Source organism: Gracilinanus agilis, chromosome 2 (assembly GCF_016433145.1).
Source record: "Gracilinanus agilis isolate LMUSP501 chromosome 2, AgileGrace, whole genome shotgun sequence".
Classification (NCBI taxonomy): domain Eukaryota; kingdom Metazoa; phylum Chordata; class Mammalia; order Didelphimorphia; family Didelphidae; genus Gracilinanus; species Gracilinanus agilis.
The window spans coordinates 41,704,773-41,731,670 of record NC_058131.1 but is presented as its reverse complement, the minus strand read 5'-3'; the positions used below and the strand labels follow the sequence as shown (position 1 = coordinate 41,731,670).

The window sequence follows — 26,898 nt, the reverse complement described above, 5'->3', positions numbered from 1 at the left end:
ATCACCTAGGACACTTTAAATCTAAATCACATTTTCACTTAGAAACAAGCAATGGGCTCTCCTGCTGACAGAAGGATGTAAGGAGGCCTAACAATGCTAGCTGGATGGCTGCAAATCCTTTCTGACCAAGAAGATTTTTCAGATGAAGCCAGGTAGAGGTGGCAGTGGAGGAGGAGTCATCCTGAAGAATGAAGATAGGCAACTGAGGACATCAGGAAAGGTGAGACCTAAAGAATTCTTCACTCTGCAGCCCAAGTCCAGAGCCCGGTTCTCCAGGCCCTGCTTAGTGCCTGTGTGCCCTGTGCCACTTCCTCTAGTGCTCAGACTCAAATCTCTGCTTCGCCTCACTAGTATTACCCTGATGAGAGAAACCCTCTTCCAAAGGTCCAGCCCTAAAGATGGCAGAGAAGGTACAGGGACCCATCTGATACCTACCAAATTATCCTCCAAAAAGTTATGATAGAATACCAAAAACAAATTTTGGATCAGTATAACTCCCACAGAGGCAAGGTGAAGCCATTTTTTAGCCCAAAATAACTTTGACAGTCAGCATGAGGGACCTAGCGTGTTGAGGTAGAGGTGGAGTACAGTGTGTCACAGCAACAGACTTTGGATGCTTCTGAAACTCTCAGGCATGACTGCTCAGAAGATAATTGCAGGGGTCTCTATGCTCACTCTGGGTTGCACTGCCCATACACAGAACTAGGTCACAGTCCTGGGGCACAGTCCCAGGGTGAGGAGGAGTACCAGCAGACACTAGTGAAAGCAGATAGATCATCAGTACCAGCTTTGAAAGCAGCTGCACAAGGAACCTGAAACTTGGAACAGTGCCCCCTTCACCACAGGTACAGAGCTCATATTTAACAGTTTTTAAACTAAAAGAAAAGAAAAAGGCTTTAAAAAGAAACTCAACATAGAAGGTTATTTTGATGACGGGAAGATTCAAACTCAGAAGACAACAAAGTCAATACTTCTGCATCTAAAACCTCCAAGAGAAATATGAAATGTTTTCAGGCTCCCAAAAAATTTTATGGAGGAGCTCAAAAAGGATTTTTAAAAACCAAGTAAGAGAGGTAGAAGAAAAATTGGGGGAAAAATGAGACTGATATAGGAAAATTATTAAAAAAAAAAAAGCCATTAGCCTGGTAAAGGAGACACAGAAAAATACTGAAGATATTAATACCATAAAAAATAGAATGGCCAATTGGTAAAAGAGGCACAAAAATTGAAAGAAAAGAACTCCTTATAAAGCAGAATTGCCCAAATGGGAAAAAAAAATATACAAAAATGCACTGAAGAGAAAAAGAATTGGGTCTTTGGTAAAAGAGGTACAAAAATTCATTAAGAAAGCACTCTTGGGGCAGCTGGGTAGCTCAGTGGAGTGAGAGTCAGGCCTAGAGACGGGAGGTCCTAGGTTCAAACCCGGCCTCAGCCACTTCCCAGCTGTGTGACCCTGGGCAAGTCACTCGACCCCCATTGCCCACCCTTACCAATCTTCCACCTATGAGACAATACACCGAAGTACAAGGGTAAAAAAAAAAAAAAAAAAAAAAAAAAAAAAAAAAAAAAAGCACTCTTTACAAAGTAGAATTGGCCAAATGGAAAAGGAGATACAAAAGCTCACTCAAGAAAACCATGTCTTGGGGGATGGCTCAGTAGATTGAGAGCCAGGCCTAGAGACAGGTGGTTCTAGGTTCAAATCTGATCTCAGACACTTCCCAGCTGTGTGTCCCTGGGCAAGTCATTTAATCCCCACTGCTAGCCCTTAGAACCAAAATATAGTATTGAATCTTAAGATGGATGATAAGGGTTTAAAAAAAAAGGGAAAAAAAATCATGCCTTAAAAAACAGAATTCAGCAAGTATAAGCTAATGACTCCAAGAGACATCAATCAAGAAACAACCAAAAAAAGTCAAAAGAATGAAAAAATAGAAGAAAATGTGAAATATGTCATGGGAAAAACAAATGACCTGGAAAATAAAACCAGGAGAAATAATTTAAGAATTATTGGACTATCTGAAAGCCATGATCGAATAAAGAGCTTAGACATCATCTTTCAAGAATGAAAAACAAACAAACAAAAAAAAAACCCAAACAAAACTGCCCTGATATTCTAGAACCATAAGGCAAAATAGAAAGAACCCACTGATTATATCCTGAGATCCCAAAAGGATAACTCCAAGGAATATTATAGCCAAATTCCCAAACTCTCACATCAAAGAGAAAATAGTGCAAGTAGCCAAAAAGTAACAATTCAAGTATCAAAGAGCTACAATCAAGATAACACAAGACCTAGCAGCTTCTATGTTAAAGGACTGGGGGGCCTGGAATGATATTCTTAGAGACAGAGGAGCTAGGACTTCAACTAAAAATCATTTACCCAGCAAAACTGAGCAAAATCCTTCAAGGGAAAAAATGGATTTTCAATGAAATAGAAGACTTTCAAACATTCCTGATGAAAAGACAAGAGCTGAATAGAAAAGCTGACTCTCAAATACAAGGCTCAAGAGAAGCATAAAAAGGTAAAAAGGAAAGTGAAATCAAGACATTCAAGCTGTATACATTCCTACACGGGGAGATGATTCTCATAACTCCAAAGAACTTGGTCATTATCTGGGCAGCAAGGAGTATAAACAGAAGGTGAGGGTGTGAGTTGAATATGATGTAATGATATAAACAATAAAATTAAATAAAGGCATGAAAAAGAGGAAAGCATTGGGAGGAGGGGGAATAGAAAAATACAACTGGGTAAATTATTACACAAAAAAGAGGCATTAAAGAGCATTCACAGTGGTATTGAAGATGGCAGAGGTGGGGGGGAGAGAATGTAAACCTTATTTTCATCAGAACTGGCTCAGTGAGGGAAGAATATACACAATAATGGGTATAGAAAGTTCTCTCAACCTACAGGAAAAGAGACGAGGAAGGGGATAAGAGAAGGGTGGGGGGCTAACAGGAAAGAGGGCAAATTGGGGGAGGTGGAGGTCAGAAACTAAATATGGGCAAACAGGATGGAAAGTAATACACAAAATCATAATGGTGCAAAATTTTTTTAAAAGTCTCTCTAATAAAGGTCTCATTTCTTAAACACATAGAGAAATGAGTCAAGTATCTAAGAATATAAATCATTTCCCAACTGATAAATGGTCAAAGGATATGAATAGGTAATTCTTAGACAAGCAATTAAAGCTCTCTATAGTTATGTAAAACATGTTATAGATTACTATTATTTAGAAAAATGCAAATTAAAACAACTCTAAGGTATCAGCGCATACCTATCATCAGATAGGCAATTATGACAGAAAAGGAAAATGAAAAAACTTGGAGGGGATATGGGAAAGCTGGAACATGAATGCATTGTTGGGGGAGTTGTGAACTGATTTAATCATTCAGAAGAACAATTTGGACCTATGCTCAAAAGGCTATAAAACAGTATGACTCAGTAATACCTTTGACTCAGTAACATTATTTATGGTTGTATCCCAAAGAGATAAAAAAACAAAAACAAAAAGGGGAAGGACATTTATGTACAAAAATATTTTAAGCAGCTCTTTTATGGGTGATTTGGAAAGTGAGGAGATACCCATCAATTGAGGAATGGCTGAGTAAATTATAGCATATGATTATAATAGAATACTATTGTGCTATAAGAAATGACAAGCAGGAGAGCTCAGAAAAACAAGGGAAGACTTACAAACTGAAGCAAAGTGAAATAAGCAAAACCAGGAGAACATTGTACACAGTGACAGGAATACTTTACAATGAACAACTGTGAATAACAGCTATTTTCAGCAATACAATGATTCAGAACTATCCCAAAGGATGCATGAAAAAAAATACCACCTGCTTCCAGAGAAAAAGAACTCTGTCTGAATCTAAACCAAAGCAAACTTTTTCACTTATTTAATTTTTTTTTTTCCCTATTTGAGTTTCCTTCCACAATAGGATTACTATGGGAAAATGCTTCATATGATTGCACATGTAAAATCTATATGAGATTGCTTACCATCTCAAGGGGGTGCAGGGTTGGGGTGGAGGGAGGGAGAGAGGGAGAGAATTTGAGACTATAGCAGGGATCGGCAACGTATGGCTCTCGAGCCATATCTGGCTCTTTTGAGGACCAGATATGGCTCTTTCTGCAGGAGCCATAAAGTCAATTTTTTTTCAGGCACTGTTACAGGAGCGGCACTGTGAGCACTGTATGGCTCTCATGAAATTACATTTTAAAAAATGTGACGTTTATGGCTCTCACGGCCAAAAAGCTTGCCGACCCCTGCTCTATAGTCTTTGAAAAATGTTGGAAACTGTTTTTCATGTAATTGGGGGAAAAAATAAAATAAAATCAACCCTCCCACCCCCAGAAAGGTCCAGCCCTAACTCAAGGGCAATTCTTGCCTTTCAAATTTAAGCTGGACCAGGAGAATGTAGATGAACTTTAGTAACAGAACTTGGAAAAAAAGTTGAAAACCATTTTCCTGGAAGAAAGATGACTGAAATTGGAGCAATTTAACCTGGAAGAAAAGCTGAAGGGAAGCTTAATTCAGGTTATTAAACCTGAACAAATGGCAGCCAATCATCTTCTACCTCCTCTGAGGAAGGGACAGAGGAGATAACATAAGCTTAAATCAATCACACCCACAGCCATCAAGGTAGCTTTCCTAAAGTCACCAGCCTACTTAAACTCCATGGACTCCTTCTCACCTTTAGGATAGAATCCAAACTCCATGGCTGGATAAATATTTAAAGCTCTTTCCAACCTTTCCAGCCTTCCCCAAACTCAATCGTCTCACCATATTGCCCACTTCTGGTTTCTCACAATGTTCCCACTCCTAACTTCCATGCCTCTAATGTTGGGAGGTGGAGGGAGGGGGCGCCATCTCCTTGTGTTTCTTGGAATACCTGGTTTCTTTCAAAACTCAGCTCAAGAGTCCTCTTCTAGCTGAAGCTTTTCCAGATACTCCCAGATGCTTACCTGTTCCCCAGGACCCTTGAATTCCTTTTGTATATATATTCTGGATATGCTTATTTATGAACACACTGTCTCCTCCACTAGAATATAAGCTGCTTGGTGGCAGAGATGGCTTTACTTTGTCTTGCATCCCCAGTACTAAGCGCAATGCTTGGCACACAGTAAGTGATGAATAAAAGTTTGCAGTAACTGAAATAAGCCTTGGAATTTTCCACGGATCCTTCCCATAACATCTGGGATGGCTGAGGTGGTCCTACCTCAATGCAGAGGAGAGGCACTGATTAGGCCAGTCAAGCTCCCCAATGGCCAAGGCTACAATTATCTAAGACAGTGATGGGCAAATTTTTTAAAGAGGGAGCCAAAGGAAATGAAATGCTCATCCATCAGTCTGATTCTAAGGCAACTCTTTTGAAGTTTCATTGTATTGTACCCTATTCACTGTATTAGTCAGATTAGGAATAATGTCGTGTAGCCCGATAGAACATTTCAGGGGGCTGCATCTGGCCTGCAGGCGGTAGTTTGCCCATCACTGATCTAAGGAGTTTGGAAAGACAGAACAACTATGACAAAGGAAGGCCAGCCAGGACAAGTCAGAGGAAGACCATGGAGTATAAGCTGGGCCAAGGCTCTCCACTAATTATCAAGGGGCCTTAATACTTCCAGAAACTCCCCACCCGCTCCTCTGTTGCCCCATTCTTTCTCTCTTCCCCTCTGCCTCTGACCAGGACAATCACCCTAGAGAGAAGACTCCAGTCCTGTCTGCATCAGGGCACCAAGAGATAGGCCTCAAAGCCTTGAAAACACTTGCTATTTCAGCAAATACATTTCCATGGAAGCAATCTGTGAGAGCTGTTTAATGTACTGAATCTCCTCCCGATCCCCTCAAACACACACAAAAAACCAATTTCAAGGAAAAGAAAGCTGGATGGGATTAAACAACCCAATTTAAAAGACTCTGAAAACTCAGCTGTTTCCACTGGAGAGCTAGGAAAGGAATCAATCAGCAATATTCTTTCCCTTTTTGTATTCAAATGAGGGACCTGACTGTATTATGAGTCATTTCAGTTGGACAGGCTGTCTATCTGGGGCTTGCAGGCTACCAACAGTGAAAGGCTGGGGAGAAAAGGGGGGAAGGGAGATAGGAAGAATCACAGATCTGGAGCAGGAAAAGGCCTTCATGGCCATCTAGCTCAACTCATTTAAATGATAAACAAACTGAGTCTCATAGATATTCCCCAAAGTCACTCAGGTTGTAAGAGGCTAAGCCAGGATTGGAACCCAAGGCCTCTGACTTCAGATCCAGCACTGATCCCATCATTTGTTCTTGACCTCTCTAGACCTGAAGGATCACTAGTGATAGAGAGGAGCAAAGGGAAAAGCACATTCCCCTTCAAGGCAATCTGTCTTTCCTAAGGGAGATCCAGGTATGGAAATCAGGCTGCAAGAAAGAAACCCCTTAACCTTAAAACCCCAACCAGATAAAAAACCATCCAGATTAAGGAAATCTGGGGAAGAGCCCCATACCTGACTTCATGGGGAGCTAGGAGACCCCTTCTCCCAGGCTGGCCATCTCAGCTCCCACATTCAGACAGGGCCGCAAGATCTCCCTTTCTTCTGCGGCTTGTCCTCTGAAGTACACTCACTGCCCAGTGCAAGGCACAATGTCCCATGGCTGCCAGGAAGCCAAGAACATTTCAGTTTGGAGAGGGAGACAGTCATGGCTCATCCCATTATTCCCAAGAGAGGCATAAGAGCCAACAGATATTTATTAACCCCCTACTATGTGCCAGGCACTGTGCTAAGGGCTAGGGATATAAGGAAAACAAAACTACAAAAAAGCAACCTCTGCTTCCAAGAGGTTCCCATCCTAATGGCAGAGACAACAGGCCAACAGCTGTGTGTGCCCACAGAATAAATGGAGATATTCTCAGAGGGAAGGCATGGAACTGAAGGACTGTAAAGGGCTTCTTTGGAGGAAGCGAAGGGGCAGAGAAAAGGAAGGAGAGAGTTCCAGGCACAGGCATAGCCAATAACAATGCCTAATTTGGGAAAGGCTCATGTGAGAACAAAAAGGAGGAAAGAAAAGAAAATTTTATAACACATTTCTCTGATAAAGGTCTCGTTTCTCAGATCTGTAGAGAACTCAGTCAGATTTCTAAGAATAAAGGTTATTCTCCAACTGACAAATTGTCAAAGGATATGAATAAGCAGCTTTCAAAATCAAAGCTATCGATGATCATACAAAAAAATATTCTAAGTCCCTCTTGATTAGAGAAATGAAAATTAAAACAACTCTGAAGTACCATCTCACACCTATCAGGTTGACCAATATGACAATAAAGGAAAGTGATAAATGTTGGAGAGGATGTGGCAAAACTGGGACACTAATGATTTGCTGGTGGAGTTGTGAACTGATCCAACCATTCTGGAGGGCAATTTAGAACTATGTCCAAAGGGCTATAAAACAATGCATACTCCTTGATCTAGTAATATCACTACTAGGTCTGTATCCCAAAGAGATAATAAGAAAGGGGAAAGGACCGATTTGTACAAAAATATTTATAGCTGCTCTTTTTGTGGTGGCAAAGAAATGGAAACTAAAGAGATGTCCCATCAATTGGGGAATAGCTGAACAAATTGTGGCATGTGATCATGATGGAATATTATTGTGCTGTAAGGAATGATGAACTGGATAATTTTAGAAAAAGCTGGAAAGACCTACATGAACTGATGCAGCGGGAAATAAACAAAACCAGGAAAACGTACACAGTAACAGCAAAATTGTGGAATGATCAACTGTGATAGACTTAGTTACTCTCAGCAATACAATGATCCAGGACAACTCTGAGGAACTTAGGACAGAGAATATTATCCACCTTCAGAGAAAGAAATGTTGGAGTTGGAAATGCAGATGATTTTTCACTTCGGTTTATCTGGGTTTTTATTTGGGGGTTTTGGTTTTATATAATTATTCTCTTACAAAAATGAACAATATGGAAATATGTTTTGCATGGTAACACATGCATAACCCAGATCAAATAGTTTGCCAGCTCTGAGAAGAGGGATGAAAGGGAGGGAGACAATTTGGATCATATAACTTTGGAAAACTTATGAGAAAATTTGTTATTACATGTAATTGGTAAAATAAAATAACTTCACAAAAAATTTAAAAAAGGCTTTAAAAAAGCCTAACCAAGTATTTTATACCTGACCTTGGAGGTAACAATGAAACCCTGGAGTTTATGAGCTTTAAGAAGATTAATTTGGCACATAAATGGAGGAAAGACTGGACCCACCAACAGACTACTACAATAATTGAGGCTTGAGGTAATGAGGGCCTGTAGCAGCATGGTGGCAGTAAAAGCAGAATTGACAAGATTTGGCAGTAGTCTGGGTATGGAGAAGCAAGAGAGAGAATTAAGAGAGAGAAGTTGAGGGTACACCTAGAATGAGTAGTAACTGGGAGAATGTTGGAACCTTCAACAGTAAAAGGGAAGTTAGGAAGAGAGAAGGTTTTTGAGGAAAGATAAGTTTGGTTTTGGATGCATCAAGTGTGGCCTCCTATTTGAGATGTCTAAAAGACAGCTGGACATGAAACTGGAGGTCAGCAGAAAGCTTGTAGAGAATGGTCAAGAAAAGCTCAGCCCATCAGAACGAGCCTTCTCCTCTGAATTCTTGTTCCCTTTGGAGAAAAGAACTACCATCCCAATAAAAGATCGCCCCAACCCAATTCTGGCATACGCATCTGTAAGCAAGAATGAATCAAGAGCTCTAGAAGCAGCATGACTACTCTTTCTTCTGATCCTCTTATTAACAAGTATTTTCTGAGCTGCTAGCTGCCAAGCACTAAGCCAGGCACCAGAGACACAAGACAATCCCTAATAAAATGAGCTTACACTCTAATTCAAATCATTACCCATCCCACCCAAAGATGCTTATTATCAAGGTTGTCTATCTCCTCCCTGTGAGCTGGCCAGTCTAAGGCACTAGGCAAAGGAAGGCTTATACCAAAATGTTTTTAGCCCCTAAACTACTTCTAGAGATATTCAGTTTATGAGAGCCTCTTTCAAGAAGATGTTCCTCTCACATACAAGCTTATGAAACTTCCAGAAAAGGCCTTAGGGAAGTGGCTACTTCCCAGAATGTTAAACTGTTTAATCAATAAAAATGTTTTCTTTTTTTATCTTTTTTTCTTTATGGTGGGAAATGTTTCTTAAAAAAAGGACAGGAATTTTTGAAAATGCTCCTGACCCATTCACTGGGTCAGATATAAGGATGATAATTATTTGGTCATAGATTTTTGGCATGGATGAGAGAACAGAGGAAAGTGAAAATGAATATATTAGCTTTCTCTTAACCCCAAGATCCCATACTAAAATACAAGAAGCTCAACAATTAGTGATATAAATTTGTCACTTTACCTCATCTGATTCATCTGACAAGGTCCGGAGGAGGATGGGGAAAAGGTTGTCTGTATGTCGGAACATCTGGAAAACAAAGAAATATGTTAATTTACTGGAAGATGAAGATGCAGAGAGAAAAAGTTTTATTATGTTAAAGTTCCAGTTTTATCATATAAAAAGCCTTAAATCTCAGAGCTTTATGAAGATTTTTACAGAAGAAAAGTGCTTTAAATACTAATTATGGTAGTCAGTTTAGGAAACAGTGTGAACTGTAAAGCTTAATTATTTGTGAGTTTTGAACTATACAAATTATCTTGGTGGTAAATCATGTCTTGGTGTGTGAATGCTACATCAAGGTTACTAGTTCAAAATGGTGTTAGATAAACTATGTCTTTGGTGTTTCTAGTCATCAGTTCTTTCTCTGGAGATGGACATTCACAAGCTATTATTCTCCAAGCATTGATTTTGTGGCCATATCCAAGTTCTCTTTGGTTCTGCTTGTTTTACTTTTCATTATTTCATGCTGGTGATCTCTTAATTGCCAATCTAATGACCTTTTCTCAATCCTGATCCTTCTTGACCTCTCCGTACCCTCTGACCCTATTGATCACACTCTCCTCTTGTTCTTTTTTTCTCTCTAGATTCCTATGACCCTGTTTTCTCCTGGTTCTCCTCTTCCCCACCTTCTCAGTCTGCTTTGTGACACCCTCATCCAGGTCTCACCCACCAAGGAGAGTGTGCCCTAGGGCTCTGTCCTAGGCCCTCTTCTCTACTCCCTCTAGGTTATTGGGGATCTCCTCAGCACCCATGAATTTACTTATTACTACTTGATGATTTTCATGCCTATTTAGTCAGCCCTAATCTCTCTTCTCTAGAATCAACATCTTCAACTGGATGCTATGTAGCCATCTTAAACTCAGCACAGCCAAACCAGAACTTTCTTTCCCCCTAAAATCCTCATTACTGTTGAGGGTACCAGCTTACAGCCTAAGAGTCATCCTCAACTCCTTATTTTCTCATCTCTCTCCCCCCAGGCTCTCTTCCTCCCTGCCCCTGACCCTACTCAACTCCTCACACCTGGACTACTGGATTAGCTGCTGAGGGATCTTCCTGCCCCAAGTATCTCCCCACTGCAGTCTACCCTCACCTCAAGCTGTCAGGGATCATCCCAAAAGGTTAGGTCTGTGTGTGCCATGCTCCCCCAACTCTAGTGGCTCCCTAGTACCTGCAGAGGCAGCCAGGTGGGACTGGGTGCAGGAAGATCTGAGTTCTGGTTCAGCCTCAGACACTTACTAGCAGTGTGGCCCTGAGCAAGTCACTTCTCCTGTGTCTACTTTAGTTTTCTCAGCAGTAAAATGGGGTTTTACTGGTTTGTGGTGAGGATCGCATGAGTTAATATTTATAAAGTGCTGAGCACAGCACTTGGCATACAGCAGGCACTTAATACTTTTTGATTGGTTTATCAGTACATACAGGAAAGGGAAGGAGAAATGAGCATTCCTACTATGAGTCTGATGCTGTGCTAAGTGCTTTTTATAAATATTCTCATTGCATCCTTACAACAACCCTGCCATTTTACATTTGATATGGCAGAGGCCATATGTGACTTGCCCAGGGTCACACAGCTGGTCAGTGTCAAAGGCTGGATAGGAACGTAGGCTCTCCCTGACGGCAGACCCACTGCACTCTGCACTGAGCCACCAGCTGCCCCTACAACAAAATGGTGGCCTATTCTACCGAAATATACCTTTTTGGGAAGAGAGGCGGATACATTTTCAGTTTTAACATTTTTAAATATCCACTGAATGTGGAGAAATTTTGTGGTGTAGGACGTAGGCTGCTTTTCTATTTAGGAAGCACCTGGCAGTTCTCAAGAGTTAATTCTTAAAGAGAAGTTTTAAATGACACCAGATTTTAAGATCTTATTTATCATTAAATAAACATCATTGTTTCTTGGTATCAAAATTAAGATGAGTTCCATTTCCAAACAGAAAATAAACTTATTAAAAAAGTAAGACACATAAAGAAGAGGATGGGTGTGCAGACAGTCAATATGCCCTTGTGACATCATCCCTATCTCCCCCAGAGCTAAGAGGATCTCCTCCACTTTTCTGCCCACAATCCTCCTTCCTCAAACTCGTCACTCCTTAGTCTGCCAGGGCTTCTATAGACCTGGACTGGGGAAGTAGGTGCACGTGTGGCAAGACATAAATGTGTTAGGAAAAAGCCTTGACTGTAGTTACCCTTTTGTTCTGGGAGGGCCCAGGCTTACCTTTCGAGGAGTCTTGATGTACAAGTGGTAGAGCCACTTCAGGACGGCAATCCTGGTCATCATCCCGATGGCTGGTTCGTGGAGGTGGCCATTCAGCACCTGCATGATCTCGTCCAGGTTCAGTGTGACTGGGAGCCCTTCAGCACTGCAGATGAGAGCAGGCCTGATGAGCTACGGCCATCCAAACCCCTGTGCTGGCTGAGCTTCCAACCTGGCCCTCTAGCAATGCCCAGAGGCCTCAGTGCAGTGGCACTGAGTCACGTTTCAAAGGGATGTCCCTCATCCGTCCACTGCAAATTCCTAGCAGTTCCTCAAATGTTCTGGAAAGACTTGTGACTTGATCTGTGACCTGGGGGCAAGGAGCAGGCCATCGGGCCCCAGGGACTTCCTTCTTTTCCCTAGCACTGGCCAGATGAAACTTCCTACACACCATTCCAAAAGCCTCCAGCCAACCTCAGGTCAGAGGGTCATCCAGCCTCTCTCCAAGTTATTTCATTCTAGATCTCAGTGGTGTTGAGCAGTAGAACAATATCAAGAAAGTGAAGATTAAGGCCGTGAAAATATCTCTGCCCTTCCTGATCAGGTCCTTTACTGATCCTACAAGATCCTAGCCTGCTTTTTTCTAATGAAGGGGCAGCTGAACAAAGCCTCTGCTTAGCACCACGAGGGGCATAAATTCTTGGGTTTCTGGGATTCAGGCTGACACACTTTTCTTCCCTACCAGAGAAGAGCATTCTCTTCAACAGCAGCAATACTAATAGTTCAAACTTCCATAGCCCTCTCAGGTTGACAAAGTATTTCCTTCACAACAACTGTATAAGGTGACTGTGCAAATATTATTACTCCCTTTTAAAGATGAGAAAAATGAGGCAAAGAGAAACTTGGAGACTTGTTCATACAATTAGGAAGCTTTGGAGTTGGGCTATGATTGTGGATCATCTGATTTCTCAGCACTTTTCACTATGACAGGCTTGTAGCCTTCTGGTGGCAATTTGGAGCTGGGCTTTTAAAGCTGTTACTCCAAGGAAGGGAAGCTGGCTTTGGTGGCTGGGGCTATTCTTTGCAATCTCAACATGGTTTCTCCCAGCAAGGTGACTAACAATACCCCCCAGGATGTGGCATTTCCCACAGACTTCTACATGGCAGTTAGATGGCTGCCTGCAGAAAGTGATATTTCTAAGATGCTGAATTATTCACATATACTGGGAACTCAGCAGCTCTGCCTTTTTAATTTGTCTGAAGCCTTTCTGAATCTCATTTGATGTGAAAGGGCACACGCTCACTCTGTGTGATTTTCAAATGGAATCGCTGGTTAATATGGTTTGAGGTTCCCCATGATGCCCATTACAAGAGTGATGGTGGATGGCCCTATCCCCTGATGGCCAGATGATGGTTTGGGTATATGATCTATAGTATAGAACAGAAAGTGGGGCCCCTGAATTCGGTTCTTACTCTTGCAATGAGCTTGGACAATAAGCAAATGGACACAATCTTCCCCAAAGGTTACATCTGTCTGGTCTTGGTATCTGAGGGCCCAAAGTACCAAAATTCTTTGGCAGCCTCCCACCCCAGACAGGAAAACAGAAAGCTGCTTAGCTTCTCCTTCAGAGATTCCTTAATAGAATGGTGTGTGCCAAAGTTCTAGCTTCCAGCCGCTGGTCTAGGGACTCCATTTCTTGGATTTCATTAGGATTTCTGTTTTGCTCTACTCCCTCTCTTCCACAGGCAGAGTTTATCTTCATGACATCTTTAAGCTGTGACCTCTCTCCAACTTGGCTGGTATGAGCAAACAACCCCTAGTCCCTCCAGTAGCTCTTAGGCACAACCCATTAAGTCCTTTTCTTTACTGCCAGCAGAATCCTGCTCTCTCCAAGGACTCCTGGGGCCCCTGGTAGAGGGTACAACACCAGAAACTGCTGAGTCGCTCTGCTGAGCTGGGGCCTGGGCTCTACATGGACCAGAACTTTGCTCATGGTCCTAGGAGATCCACAATGCAGTCCTTCTATTTCTTATTGTCAAGGTACAAGAGTGAAGATTTGACCTCCTCCCCAAGGGAAGAGAAAGGGTTGATTTTTCAGATGTTCCCCCTAGAACATTCTGCATGCCAAGTGAGCAGTAAGATATTCCGTTCTTAGCAGATACAACTGCCCTGCAGTGGAGACCTGTTTTTCATCAATATTTGAATGTAGTATGGCAGAACACCAGGAGTTACTTTGCCACAGAACTTCTAGGCACAAGTTTCCTTTTTCCAGACCCAAGAGTTTGGTCCCCAAATGTACTGTGTTTGGAACTTAGGAGAAAAGTGACAATTAGTTCAGTGTCCCACCTTGAAGCAGAAGAGACATACCAAGGGATCACCTCTACTTGCCCCCCAATCACTGCCACTGCATGGCCAACACCATGGTACTGGGAAGAGGGAAGATCAGAAACAGATTTTCCTGTTAGAAATTGCAAAAAGTCAGCTGGGAGTAAAAGTAGCTCTTGCTACTTCCACACTGAGCTATGTAGCCAGGTGCAGACCCCGAGATACCAGGTCTAGGAGAGTTTGTCGACAATGGTGATGAAATGCTAGCTTTTGGCTGCTGGCAAGAATGACGTCTTTATCTACCACAGTAGAAAAGTACCAGTCTTAAGTCCCCTGTCCTGCCAAGCACACACAAAGCACACCCTCTAGCCAAAGCTGCTGTTTCTTTTGAAAACCCTTACCTTATGTCTTAGAATCAAATCAGTACTGTGCATTGATTCTAAGGCAGAAGAGGAGTAAGGGCTAGGGAATGGGGTCAAGGGACTTGACCACGGCCACACACATCTGGGAAGTATCTGAGGCCAGCTTTGAACCCAGGACCTCACCTCTCCAGGCCTGGCTCTCCATCAGCCACAAGGCAACCCCCTCCAGCAATAGCTTCTTATAGTCCTGCTCTGCATTGTGATTTGAGGAGCCTGGCCTATGAAGTGGGGTTGTTTGGGCAGAGGAATTCATGTTTACTCTCTTACCTTTTCTGAAACACCCATTTGGAGCAATGTATGCTCCCAAGTATGCACATGTCTGAGTACACACAGTGGCCCTCCCTCTCTCCAATGTGCCACTCTGCTCATCAGGAGATGCTTCCTTGTGGGCCTCTGTTCATCGGATTCCCCAGGTTGGCTGAGAGGCAGCAGTGATGCTGTCCTATGGGAGCCAGGCCAGGAGAGGATGTGCAGGTCACCCCCACCCTTGGGCTGGCTGCTCCCACACAAGAGGCTGCCCAATGGCCAGGGGCTCGGATCCTGATCTGTTTCTGTTTCTGAGTCATTGGACTACCTTGCCTTCTTGTGTTCTGGCTGGCTGGAGGGGAAAGGCCACCCTGGTTCACCCCCAGCCTAAAATGCCTTATTTCCTAGACCTGAGTCAGGAAAGCCTAAGCCTTTGTGGAAGCAACTGTGGAGCTCAGCAAATGGCCATCGCATGACTGAGGGTCCAGAGGGTGCTATGAAGTAGCATTGGGAATACCAAGTTCCCCATAAAGACATTCCTCAAGTCCCTGCTCACATCTGCGTCAAAGATTCTTTGCCCTCTACCATGAAGGTGGAGAGCATGGAACAAGCTTCTGGGTCTGGTGAGGCACAGGCTCCCTGGACTTGAGGACTCTTCTTCCTATTCATTCCCAAGCTCTTGTCCTTCTCACCAGTGACAGCCAGAATAGAAATAGGAGGTCAGGATGCTCTGAGCCCACAGGGAAAGGCAGGGAAGGAAAGCATACTCAGCATTCAGACCCAACTTGGTGGTAACCAGCTAAGAATAGGCTAAACCACTCCAGGGGGCTTCCCTGCAAAGTAAAACTATTGTGCTTGCTGATATGGAGTACAAGGCAACCATGGGCTTTAATAAACTCCACTTACTTGGCAATTTTAGAAATGATCCTTTCAGTTATTCCGAGCCCAAAAGAGAACATTTTGCCAAGACTCTGGCCCCTTCCAAGCTGGGGGAGACAAGTGCCAAGGGTCCTTACAACAGAGAAATCCAGTGGTTCTACACTAATGGGAGCAATAAATTCTGCTTCTAGTCTCTTCTCCAATCCACTATCTCCTTTCATGACCCACTGTCCTCCCAAAGGCACATCACTCTCCTAGTCTGAAAACTTAAGAACAAATGCCAAAGCCTTGAAGGCCTCCCCAAATTAGACTACTACCATCTCTCTTCCTAGCCATCTTCCATATGTGTCTTCAGGAGCTCTACCTATTAGCTAACCTGGATCAGGCGCACTATACTGCATGGCCCATCTCTGGACATCTGTGCCAGCCAGCCCTCTTCAGATGTCTCTCAAATCCTCTTCTTCCCTAAAGGCTCAGTTTAGGTGTCACCTCCTTGGGGAAAATGTTTCTGATCTTCATCACTGTTCCTGTCTTTTTCTCATATTACACTTGTATATGCAATGTATTCCTTGAGAGAATGGAAGGTCTTTGTGGGCAGGGATGGCTTTACTTGTGTCTTGATATTCCAAACATCTAAAATGCTTTTTGAATTGAATCGAACCAATTACCTTCAGCTAGTACAGCCAAATGGGTAGACAATTTCTTGTTGACCTTTGAGACAATAAGCTAGTGAAAGAAGTTTACCTAACTACAAAAATCACCAGCAGTCTCAACATATCCCAAGTATGGCTCAGGTCATACAGCTGTTGTGGACAAGAGCTCTATTCCCACAGAAAAGTTAAGACCATCATATAGAGAGTGGATTGTTCAGGAGCCGGGGCCTAGCCCTGGGAAGAACTTCTAATACAAATTGTTGTAAGAGCTGAGCAGTTTCTGGCGTCAGTCATAGGCACTGGACCTTATTTGAACATGATAGTTGAACATGATTGGCCTAACTAGACAACCTGGGACACATACTATGAGTGGGGAAGCAGACTTTGGGGGAGATCCTTTTCTTGCTGCCTGTGACTTCTCCTCAAGAAAATGTCACTCCTAAGGTCATCGGTTTTCCCTAACCCCCAAAGTTTCAAGAGTCCAACTGGGACAGGGCAGACCCTGTAGTCTGCCTAGGGTGGGATGGGAGTGGAAAAGTCTCTCCAAACAACAAACTGCTCACCCTGCAGTGAATTTCCTACATTTCTCAAAGGAGAAAAGCACCCATTTGCTTCAAGTCATTCCCGAGGGCAGGGAGCCCAGAGGCATCACTGTGGCAACACTGCCACCGTGTGGTGAGCCCGTCACGCTGCTCCAGCATTCCTTTTAGTCAGACCTAAGGCGACATAGCCTGTCCTGCTCCCACTCCTATGATGGATCCTGAATCTGGTGCCACCCATGACGAAAGGGTGAATGGGGGGTAGGGGGAGGGGGTGGCAGTCTCACCTGGAGTTGGCCTGCTTTATGCCTCTACAGGGGCCTTCCTTAAGGAAACACGTTGACTTTTAGCATAGCCTGTGACCCATTAGCTCATCTGCAAGTGAAGGCTGACTCAATAGCCTCTGTGGTCCTTTCTAGTCCCATGCTCTGCCACATTTCCTGAGGTTCCCTCCCTCTAGTGTGAAGCAGGCCCTACATTTCTCTTCTGACATCCAGGCTGGTAGTAAAGGCTCTGATGATCACTCTTCTGGGTTCTCCTCCCAAAGTCCTACTTTGAGCCAAAAAGACACAGGTTACCCTTTCCCCAAAAGGACCTTCAGGTGGCACAAAGGACTTACCTGGCTGGAGTGAAGACATTGAAGCTGGAGTCACAAGAGGTATCTAAGCAGCCTAGAAAAAGGGCAAGAACAGAACCATTAGCCTGAAGGCTAAGCATCCCTTAGAATTAGGAACAAAGGCCCGGGATACACTGAGTTCAGAAGGAGGATCTCTCCTGAATGCTGTAGTTCCCTTGGATGCTGAGATAATGGCTAGTTTCAGGCCTGGGGCCATACTATTCTCTCAAGGTTGGTGATAGGCAAAGCACTGAGTAGATAGGAGAATACCAAAGGAGGCCTCCGGTCTCTGGAGGATGGATTCACTACCAAGTCTATGTCCCCTCACTTCTTCCTAAGTCTGTTGGCTAGCTCAAATCCTTTTTGCTAACAGTTAGCCAATCAGCTCATTCCTTCTTGAAATAAGGAATTTATTTATCCTCCAAAATTGATTTTCTGCATTCAAGGTGAAAGGAATGACATCAGAAATCCTAAGATTTTTTCCCTTTGTCATATGATGATGCCTTTTTAGACACTGAGGAGCTGGAGAGCCCTCTTTAGGATTCTGGCTGAAATTTGGGATGACTATACTTTACAAGACAGAAAGGGGGAAGAAGTGGGTGTTGGCAGTGCTCAATCTCTCTTGGCCTGAAAGAAAGGTGACATTTTGAGCTATAACCTGACATAAATGGAATCTAATGACAAGGAACTTTAAGGCAGTGATGGGCAAACTATTCCCTGCTGCCAGATCCAGGCTGTAGTTTGCCCATCACTGCCTTAAGCAATTCTCTAATCACTATGCCTCCACATCCAGATGTAGTGATTTAAGGGAACACCCATATTTTTGGCCCTCCTGGAATTTTAATATACCAAATAGTACTTCAAATGCATGGGATAGGACTTGCTCTTTTTTTTTTTTTTAGGTAGAACATGTTATTATAAGGGTACGTGCTATCATAGGAGCTACTCCATAACTCCCATTAGCATGGAGTTGCCCGATGAGAAAATGAATCCTCTCTGTAGCTCTTCTCTGTTGGTGAATGACCAAAAATGGGGTGTTGTGGACATTGATCCTGGGTTCAGACTCTTTACATAAGCAGGAGAGGCTGGAACTGTCAAACCCAGCTCTTCCTCTACTTCAGCAGAGGCTCCATTGCTTTCTCTTGTAGTCTGATGATGCTACAGTTTAGGCATCTCAAATTTAAAAGGGAAAGTTTAGTCGAGAAGGAATAGCTACAACAGGATTTTTTACCCAGAGGCCTTTTCTTCAACAGAATGACTATCTCAATCAATAATTTGGGCACCAAAAGGAAGCCAAAGGCTCTAAAAAGCTATCTTTTCTTTGAGTTTTCTCCTGATTGATGACCTTCTCTGGGCCTTGGTTCATTCATTCAACTAGCCTCAGAGCCTAGTTTAGGTGTGTAGTATCTCCCGGGCCTCTCTGGGCAATAAGAGCTCCAAGGAAGAGTTCCCATTCTGGGCTGGAAAGATGAGTCCCCAGATGAGCCACACCCAAGGCAGTGCCTGAGCTCTGAGCTGCCAAAACACCATTTACAGGGTATTAAAATCAGAACTCAAAGGGTTTGACTTGTGTGGTAAGGCCTGGGCTGGATTGTAGCTGTGTGGAAAAACATCTGGGAGTTTCTTTTCTAAAAGGTGAATGAGCTGCATTGGCCGGGAATCGAACCCGGGCCTCCCGCGTGGCAGGCGAGAATTCTACCACTGAACCACCAATGCTCCTGCTGGCAGAAAGACTTCTAACAACTGTCCTGTCCTTGCAGTTCCATCTTTTTGCCGTTCTCTATGTGCAGAGGGCTCGAGCTGGCCACACACAGAGCGTCCCTGACCCTTCCCTCTGGGCAAAGTGGAGCTGACTCGGGCTCTGGCGCAGCTTTAGAAGCTCTCGGTGGCTGAAGGAGGGCGAGGAAAGCTCAAGCTCCCCAACATTTCCCAGTAAAACTTCCCTGGGGTCACTAACAGAGACTCCTTTGGAGGACCAGCCACATCATGACAGGTTAAGGGAGACAGAAAAAAGAGACTCAACTAGAACAAAAATTCTTCCAAAAGTTTGCTGCTGCATTGGCCGGGAATCGAACCCGGGCCTCCCGCGTGGCAGGCGAGAATTCTACCACTGAACCACCAATGCTCCAGCTGTGCCGGGCTCGGCCTCCAGCTGTTTTCCTCAGCTCAGCGGGCGGGGCGGACAGCACCGCTGTAACGTGACACCAGAGGCCTCTGGTTCTGTTCCGAAGAGGGGCCCCGGGGCCTGCCCTCCCACAACAGCAGCAGCTGAACTCTGGGGGAGGGCCCGGGGCAGGCTCAGGGGCCTCCCGCGCTTCCCAGCAGGGCGACCCTGGGCGAGTCACTTCAGCCGGTGGGCCACGATCTGCTCGCCTGTCAGGCGAGCTGGAGGAGGAGCCGGCCAGCTGCTCCAGGATCTTTGCCAAGGAAACTCCCCGCGGGGGCACGTCGGAAAAGAAGCGAAGCCAAAAGCAAGCCGACGGCTCTCTCCAGCCGGAGTCCTGCTGCGGAGGAGAGCCCGGCCTCCGGCTGCCTGCAGGCTGCTCCCTCAGGAGACCTCCCTGGCCGCTGCCTCTGAGGCGGGTCTCCAGCAGGAAGCGGAGGGCGCCTGGGGCGGGGCCTGGTGTGCCTGTGCCCCAGCACAGGCCCTGCCCTCGGGGAGCCGACTCTCGGAGGGGAGCCCACACAGGAATAGAGCCAAGGAGAGCACGTGGAGGGGCACCGGCTCTGAGGGCTCAGGAGAAGCTGCCTGTACAGAGAAGGAGCCCTTTGGCTGAGCTCTGAAGAAACTGGACGCAATGGGACTCCAGGAAGAGGCACGGCCCAGGCAAAGGCACGGAGGTGGGAGATGCACGAGGAGCAAGGAAGCTGGGAAGAGGAGCGTCCACGAGGGAGGCCGAGGCCATAGTCCGGGCGACAGGGGATGAGGACCGGAGAGAAGGGCACAGGGGGAGGCAGAGCTGTTGGGGCCTACCACTCTGTGGGGAGCAGGACTCACCATTGGCGGTCACTTCCTGCTTGGCCAGGGAGTCCTCCGGGCTGCTCTCCACGTGGCCCGGCGCTCTGGGCCGGGGCTCGTCCGGCTCATCGTCCTCGGGGGTGACCAGCTTCATGAGGCTCTGGTTGCACACGTTGGCCATCTCCTTGATGCCTGGTCAGACTGATGTAAGGGGTGGCACAGTGGTGGGGAGGACGCGGGCTCCAGGGCCCGTTCTGCCTCTGATGCCTTCTGCGCCGCCCTGAGTCCCCCCATCCGTGGGCCCCGGATCAGGGTCCCTGAGCTCCCGGGAAGGCCGCGGCGTGGAGGCTGAAAGGCTCCTCGCTTGCCGCCCTCGGAGGCCAGGACCCTGGGAGGATCCCCGGCAGGGCCCCGCTTGGCTGAGGCCTCAGGCAGGAGGCTGGGGCCTGAGGAAGTTCGCAGCCCACCTCCCGCCCAGCGTGGCCTCCCCTCTGCCGCCTGGGGCTAAGGATACTTTTCTTGCGGTCATCATAGGCCAGGCAGGGCAGGACGGCCGTCAGGATCCCCGAGGAGTACGGCAGCATCACGCGGCCAGCCAGCTGGATGAACTCCCTCAACCAGCACATGGCTGTGAGCTGAATCAGGTCGTCTGAAAGACAAGGCGGAGGTCCCTGAGGGAGGGGGCTTCCCACCAAGGGGGAGGGGGAGGGAACCCGAGGCCTGGGGGTGGGCCTCTGCCCCGCTGGCCCCGGGCGGCCTGGCCCCCAGAGCGGCTCGTGACAGCCCCGACCACGGCGCCCGCACGCTCACCTGAGTTCTGGCAGTGAATCACCAGCGTGTTGGCCATCTCTGCAAACTTGACGCTCGACGGATTCTTCTTAATCTCTTTTAGGAACTCTCCCAGCGCGACTTCACACCTGCCACGATAGAGAGAAGCGGCACGTGCCAGCCACGTGCACGTCTGCCTGGTCTGCACCACGGGGGGCGCAGAGGAAGAGGCCTGGGCTGAGGCTGGCCTCCGGGTCTAAGCTGGCTGCGCACCGCAGGACCCCGGGCAGCCTCATACCCTTCTTTGGCCCAAATCTCCTCAGCCAGAAAATTAGGTGGAGGAGCCGAGAGATGAGCCAGGGAGGCCGGGCCTCCAGGTAGGAGGTCCTGGGCTCAAATCCAGCCTCAGATACTTCTAGCTGGGTGACCCTGGGCCCTTACCCCCAGTGCCTGGCCCTGACTGTCCTGCTGTCTCCGTACTGATTCTAAGACAGAAGGTAATGTTTTTAAGAGAAAAAGAAGACGGCTGACACACAGAGTTTCTAGGGAATGGAGGGCCATGCCTGTATATCAGTGGAGGGGGTTCAGAGGAAGAGCTGACCCTGAGTAGCTCATTTTTGTGCCTAGAAGGGGTGGATGCAGAGGTTCCACCCAGCCACACTCACATTTTCCGTATTTCTTTGCTGTTGTCTCCCAGGATGGGGAAGAGCCCATCTAGGATCTCAGGCAGATAATCCAACAGGTTAATGTCGGGCACAGACTCGAGAACCAGGATCTGAGCCAAAAGTAAGCAAAGGGAAGAGTCACGCTCTCCAAAGAACCCCAGAGAGAGCTGCCTTCCTGGGGTCACCCCACAAGCCACGGCCTGGGAGGCTCTTACCCAGGAGATGATGAACTGCCGGGCGTACTGGTTGTTGGAGTAGATCCTCTCGCGCAGCAGGGGGATGAAGCTCACTAGGTCAAACTTGTTGTTTTCCGTCACAATGTCCTGTGGGCCAAAGCAGACCTTAATGGTAGGACGTGGGAGAGCCATCGGCCTACCTGTCCACGCTCTGCTCCCCAGAACATCCAGAGGATGCCCAGGTGCTGGGACAGCAGAATGGGGAAGAGGAGCTGACAGCTAACAGCCTGGGCACAGAGGAAGGGCCCAGGAGGTTCCAAGGGGGCCTCGAGAAAGGCCCAAAGGCAGGAATAAGCCACAGGACAGCAAAGCCTGGAAGAGCAAGCAGGATTTCCCCAGAATAACAGGGCGGGGAGGTCAGAGAATGTCTCAAGGGAGGCCCGAGGGCAGAGGCAGTGAAGGAGCAGGTGCCGAGGAGATGGCCGATACCTTCAGAAGGCGGTCCAGGAGCTCAGAGCCACTTTTGACATTGGGGTCTGGGTCCGCCGCCAGCTGGAAGACAAGCAGATGGGAGGAGCTTAAGAGATCACAAATGAAGAAGAAATCAGTTGTGACTCTGGCACTGAAGCAGGCTCGAGAGCCCTCATTTTAGAATCTTCACCTAAGGAACCTGGGGTGGGCAGAGGAAGCTGAGTTAGGTGAAACGAAACTTCTGAAAGGAACCAAGGCCCAGCTTCAGTCTTTCAGAGGAATAACGGGGGTGCACAAATATGCCGCCTTCCTCCTAAGGCTTCAGTGTCCTATTCTACCTCCTCCCACCCCAATCTAGTCTTGGAAAAGTAGGTCGACCTTGGCCCACATGCCCAGAGAACACAGCAGTGGTTGGGAGATGGCAGGGCCCCGAGGGCAGGAAGGAGGCCACAGGTGGTGGGTGACAAGGGGAGGTCAAAGGAGATCTCCAGAGGGTGGGCCTTCACGGAAGCCAAGCTAGAACCCTTAGTCGAGGGCTCCGAGCCCCAGTTCCACAGGGAAGGGAGGGGGTCTTTACCTTGCTGAGCCCATCAAAAAGCACATCAAAGTGGGGCAGGACAGAGCCCCGAGCCACCTTGACGATATTGTAAAGGGCTTCACAGGCATAGTAGCGCAGCCGGCTATCGGCATCGTTGAAGCACGTAAGCACCGGCTCGATCAACTCCTTTAGGTACAAGCCCGAGTCCTGGAAGGTGGAAGAGGGAATGAGTAAACAAAGAAGTTCCCCAAAGCCTCACAAATCTCCATTCAGCTCCTCCCTGTAATGGGAACCCCAGGAACATAACCAAGGGCAAAATTTAAGGATCTGGTTTAGGGCCTGCCTCCTAGGTTTGGGCACTGCAACTAAGCCTTACTTCATAAACTGAGGACAGGGAGAACAGAGATACATTTGCAGAAATACAGGGACATAAAGAAGACTCCCCTAGACCTACCTTGCCCAATGCAATGGAGCAGGCTGCCAGCCCAATGAGGCCCCCTTTCCGGCTATGAGGGTGCTGAGACAGGGCAAATTCCTGAGACAGAATCTGGATCACATGCTTAACCTGTACCGTGTTATTCTGGGCCACAAACTCCCGAACCAACCTAGGGACAGAGGACAGAGAGAGATGGTAGGACCAGAGCCTGACAGAAGACAGGGGCACCTTGTAGAGAAGCCTCATAAAAGGGTGTCTCTACTGGTGCCTATAATTCTTCTTCTTGCTCTTCCCCAATCCTCCCCATAATTCTGTATGAAACTCAAGGAGACTAGGGAAGCCTCCACATCCACCTTCAGGACTCTCTAAGGGGCAGAGCAGTGAATCTAAAGCTAGCTCAATCAACAAAAAATCTGAGCAGTCTGGAGATGAGAACTGCTTTTCTGAAGTTTCATATTTTGGGGTTGGGATAGTGAAAAGAGAAGGATGACCTGTTTAGAAAGGGGAATTGGGAGACAGTAAATCTAGGTTCTTTTCTAGTTGTAGCCATTTCCCTACCTTGTACCAGTTTCTCTTAACATAAAATGAAATACTCTAGGGCTCTACATGTTCTTCTTCTCTTCTCTTCTCTTCTCTTCTCTTCTCTTCTCTTTCCCTTCCTTCCTTCTTTTCTTTCTTTTTTTAATACTTCAGTAATACTTTTATTTTTAGTTCTAAATTCTTTCCCTTACCTTTCTCCTCCCTCACCCATTGAGAAAGCAAGGAAAACAAAACCTGTTGCAAATATGTACTGTCAAATAAAATGAATTCCTACATTAGCCATGCCCAAAAAGAAATATGCTTCAATATGCTCTGAGTCTATAATCATCTGTCTCTTCAGAATGACCCCCGTCCCTGCCCACAATGCGTTCTCTTTTCACTCCCTCCTTACAGAATTCTGAATGTCCTTCAAGGTTCAGCTCAGATGTTCCCTTCTATATGATGCCAATGTGTATCCTCCCAGTTATCAGTGCCTTGCTCCCCAGGAGTTACTTTGTATTGACAAGTGCCCCTGTCTACCCCCAGACCCCAAACATTTAATGTAAGATCTGTGAGGGCAGGACTTGTTCGGTTTTTGTTATCTCCTGGGTGCTTGGAGCACAATGGACATTTAATAATATTTGCTGAATGAATATGACAGCACTTGCGTTTGTTCTGCTTCCCTGAGTTGGGAAGACTGAATTCTTTAAAGTTCATCATCTTGGTGATGTGCATTTTAAAAAAAATATTCACGGAAGTTTTATTTGCTATGACAAAAATAACTGAAAAAAACACAGATGCGATGAATGGGAGAAATGGCTGAATAAGTTGTGATATATGAATGTAATGGATTCTATTATGTTATTAGAAATGAAAATATTATAAATATAAAGAAATAAGGGAAATATATAAGGAGATGAAAATAAAGAAGAAAATAAGAATACCACCAGGATTACATAAAAAAGTAACAGTCACAAAATCAAGAGAAAAAGTGTCCAAGTAAAACAAATCCAAAGCAGAGGATGTTTATATTAGCATGCATATACAACTTACATTTTTTTAGTTTTATTTATTATTTTTATTTTTTATAACCACCACCATCAACAAAAAACATTTAACTAAAAATGCATAAAAAGATTATGTGCAAGACCACAAACTTCATATTGTTTACAATTAAAAAAAAAAATATATATATATATATACACCCTCCTAGTTCCAAATTGGCCCACCTTTCCAAAGGTTATTCCCTTATCATTTCCCCCTACCTTTTAATTTTTATTCTATCCACCTTTCCTAAAATCCCTTCCATATCCCAACTGTATCCCCTTACTTCTTGATTTCCTTATCCCTCACCTTACCCCTCTATCTCTTTTTTTAAAAACATTTATTAATATTTATTTTTTAGAAAAGTTAACATGGTTACATAATTCATGCTCTTACTTTCCCCTTCACCCCCTGAGCTCCCCCCACCATGGCTGATGCGTATTTCCACTGGTTTTAACATGTGTCATTGATCAAGACCTATTTCCATATTACTGATAGTTGCATTGGTGTGGTCGTTTCAAGTCTACATCCCCCATCATGTCTGCCTCAACCCATGTGTTCAAGCAGTTGTTGTTCTTCTGTTTCCACTCCTGTAGTTCTTCCTCTGAATGTGGGTAGCGTTCTTTTCCATAAGTCCCTCAGAATGGTGATGTACATTTTTAAATGATTGCCTTATTGTACAGTGGAGGAAGTTTATTTCTGAGGCAGAGTCTATGACCAGGATAAGGACAGGGGCTGCCTGGTAATAAATATAATAGAAGAGGGTCAAAGCACAATTCCTCAGCCTATCTTTTGGCATTGTCTACTCAAGGAAACAGATGCCTTTCTCTCTAGCTTATTTTCATGACTCAAACCCAGTGCTAATTTAGGCCAGTGGCAATCTCGATGGAACTCCCCTCACTGGGGTGAGTATTAGAGATGATTTTTATGAGGCTCATGCTGGGATCTGGCTGATTTCCATAGCAACATGGGAAGATTTTCAGTCCAAAATGAGCACAGGCAGGTCCACCTAATAAACCCGTCTTTCAACTTCTGCTCCCACAACTGGACAGATCAGTCAGTTGAGAAACACTAGAGTTTGTTTGGAAGGAATAGAGAAAGACCTGCAGATGCTGCCTAGCACAGCATTGGTGGTTCAGTGGTAGAATTCTCGCCTGCCACGCGGGAGGCCCGGGTTCGATTCCCGGCCAATGCAGCAGTGATTTTTTTCCTTATTGACTCTGTTTAGGGAGTCCATCTCTGAGGTTCCTTCAGAAACTGACAACTTTTGAGATACTTCATGGTTCAGTTTTTTGAGTATGTAAGCATACTCCATAGGGGAGAAATAATGCTCACATCTGTAACTTCTAAGGGAATGTCTGCCACAATCCTCAATCTGTCATCAGAGTGGGAACCAATTCAGTGAACCTTGCAAAGAGAACTGTGTCCAGAGAGACATCTGTCAAATTTTGGGGGCTGAATACCTGAGACAGGAAAAAGTCCCAAACCTTTGCTTTTCAGTCTAGGGAAAGAAGGCGTCCCACTTGTTTCTGTCCTAACACATCTGGATGGGCTATCGGCTCTGCCCAATGTCCAAACATCCTTCATCCCCCCAAACCTTGGCTCTGTTCTTCAGCTGCTGATGTGGCAGCAGGACCAAAGTGCTGTGAACCCACATTTACACCAGGGGGCTTGAGGCAGAGGCTTTTCAGAGCTGCTGGCACAACTGCTGACAGCTGGAGCACTGGTGGTTCAGTGGTAGAATTCTCGCCTGCCACGCGGGAGGCCCGGGTTCAATTCCCAGCCAATGCAGCAGCATTTTTTTTTTTTTTAAAGAAACTCTAACAGAATAAATCTGATGTTTAGTTCTGGATAAAATACTTAGAAAAAAAAATTTCCTGATTTGTCTTATAGCTTGAGTTTTAAATGTTCTTTTTTTTTTTTAAACCCTTACCTTCCATCTTGCAGTCAATACCGTGTATTGGCTCCAAGGCAGAAGAGTGGTAAGGGTAGGCAATGGGGATCAAGTGACTTGCCCA

At 45.6% G+C, this 26,898-nt stretch overlaps 1 protein-coding gene and 4 non-coding genes across 5 annotated transcripts in view; 2 read left to right on the top strand and 3 right to left on the bottom strand.

Moving 5' to 3' along the window:
* VAC14 (VAC14 component of PIKFYVE complex) overlaps positions 1-26,898 on the bottom strand; it is a 119,091-nt gene that overhangs the window by 76,520 nt on the left and 15,673 nt on the right. The window contains exons 2-12 of the mRNA XM_044663097.1: positions 23,336-23,486; positions 22,921-23,088; positions 22,362-22,424; positions 21,912-22,019; positions 21,697-21,806; positions 21,074-21,180; positions 20,778-20,912; positions 20,303-20,455; positions 17,308-17,359; positions 11,645-11,789; positions 9,391-9,456 (exon numbers count right to left, since the gene is read on the bottom strand). Coding sequence (XP_044519032.1) covers positions 9,391-9,456; positions 11,645-11,789; positions 17,308-17,359; positions 20,303-20,455; positions 20,778-20,912; positions 21,074-21,180; positions 21,697-21,806; positions 21,912-22,019; positions 22,362-22,424; positions 22,921-23,088; positions 23,336-23,486 — 1,258 coding nt within the window. The remainder of the gene's footprint in view (positions 1-9,390; positions 9,457-11,644; positions 11,790-17,307; positions 17,360-20,302; positions 20,456-20,777; positions 20,913-21,073; positions 21,181-21,696; positions 21,807-21,911; positions 22,020-22,361; positions 22,425-22,920; positions 23,089-23,335; positions 23,487-26,898) is intronic.
* On the bottom strand, positions 18,950-19,020 carry TRNAG-GCC. The gene has a single exon. It is a non-coding gene; the product is annotated as a tRNA-Gly (tRNA).
* On the bottom strand, positions 19,359-19,429 carry TRNAG-GCC. Its single transcript has one exon. It is a non-coding gene; the product is annotated as a tRNA-Gly (tRNA).
* Positions 26,005-26,075, top strand: TRNAG-GCC. Its single transcript has one exon. It is a non-coding gene; the product is annotated as a tRNA-Gly (tRNA).
* On the top strand, positions 26,601-26,671 carry TRNAG-GCC. The gene has a single exon. It is a non-coding gene; the product is annotated as a tRNA-Gly (tRNA).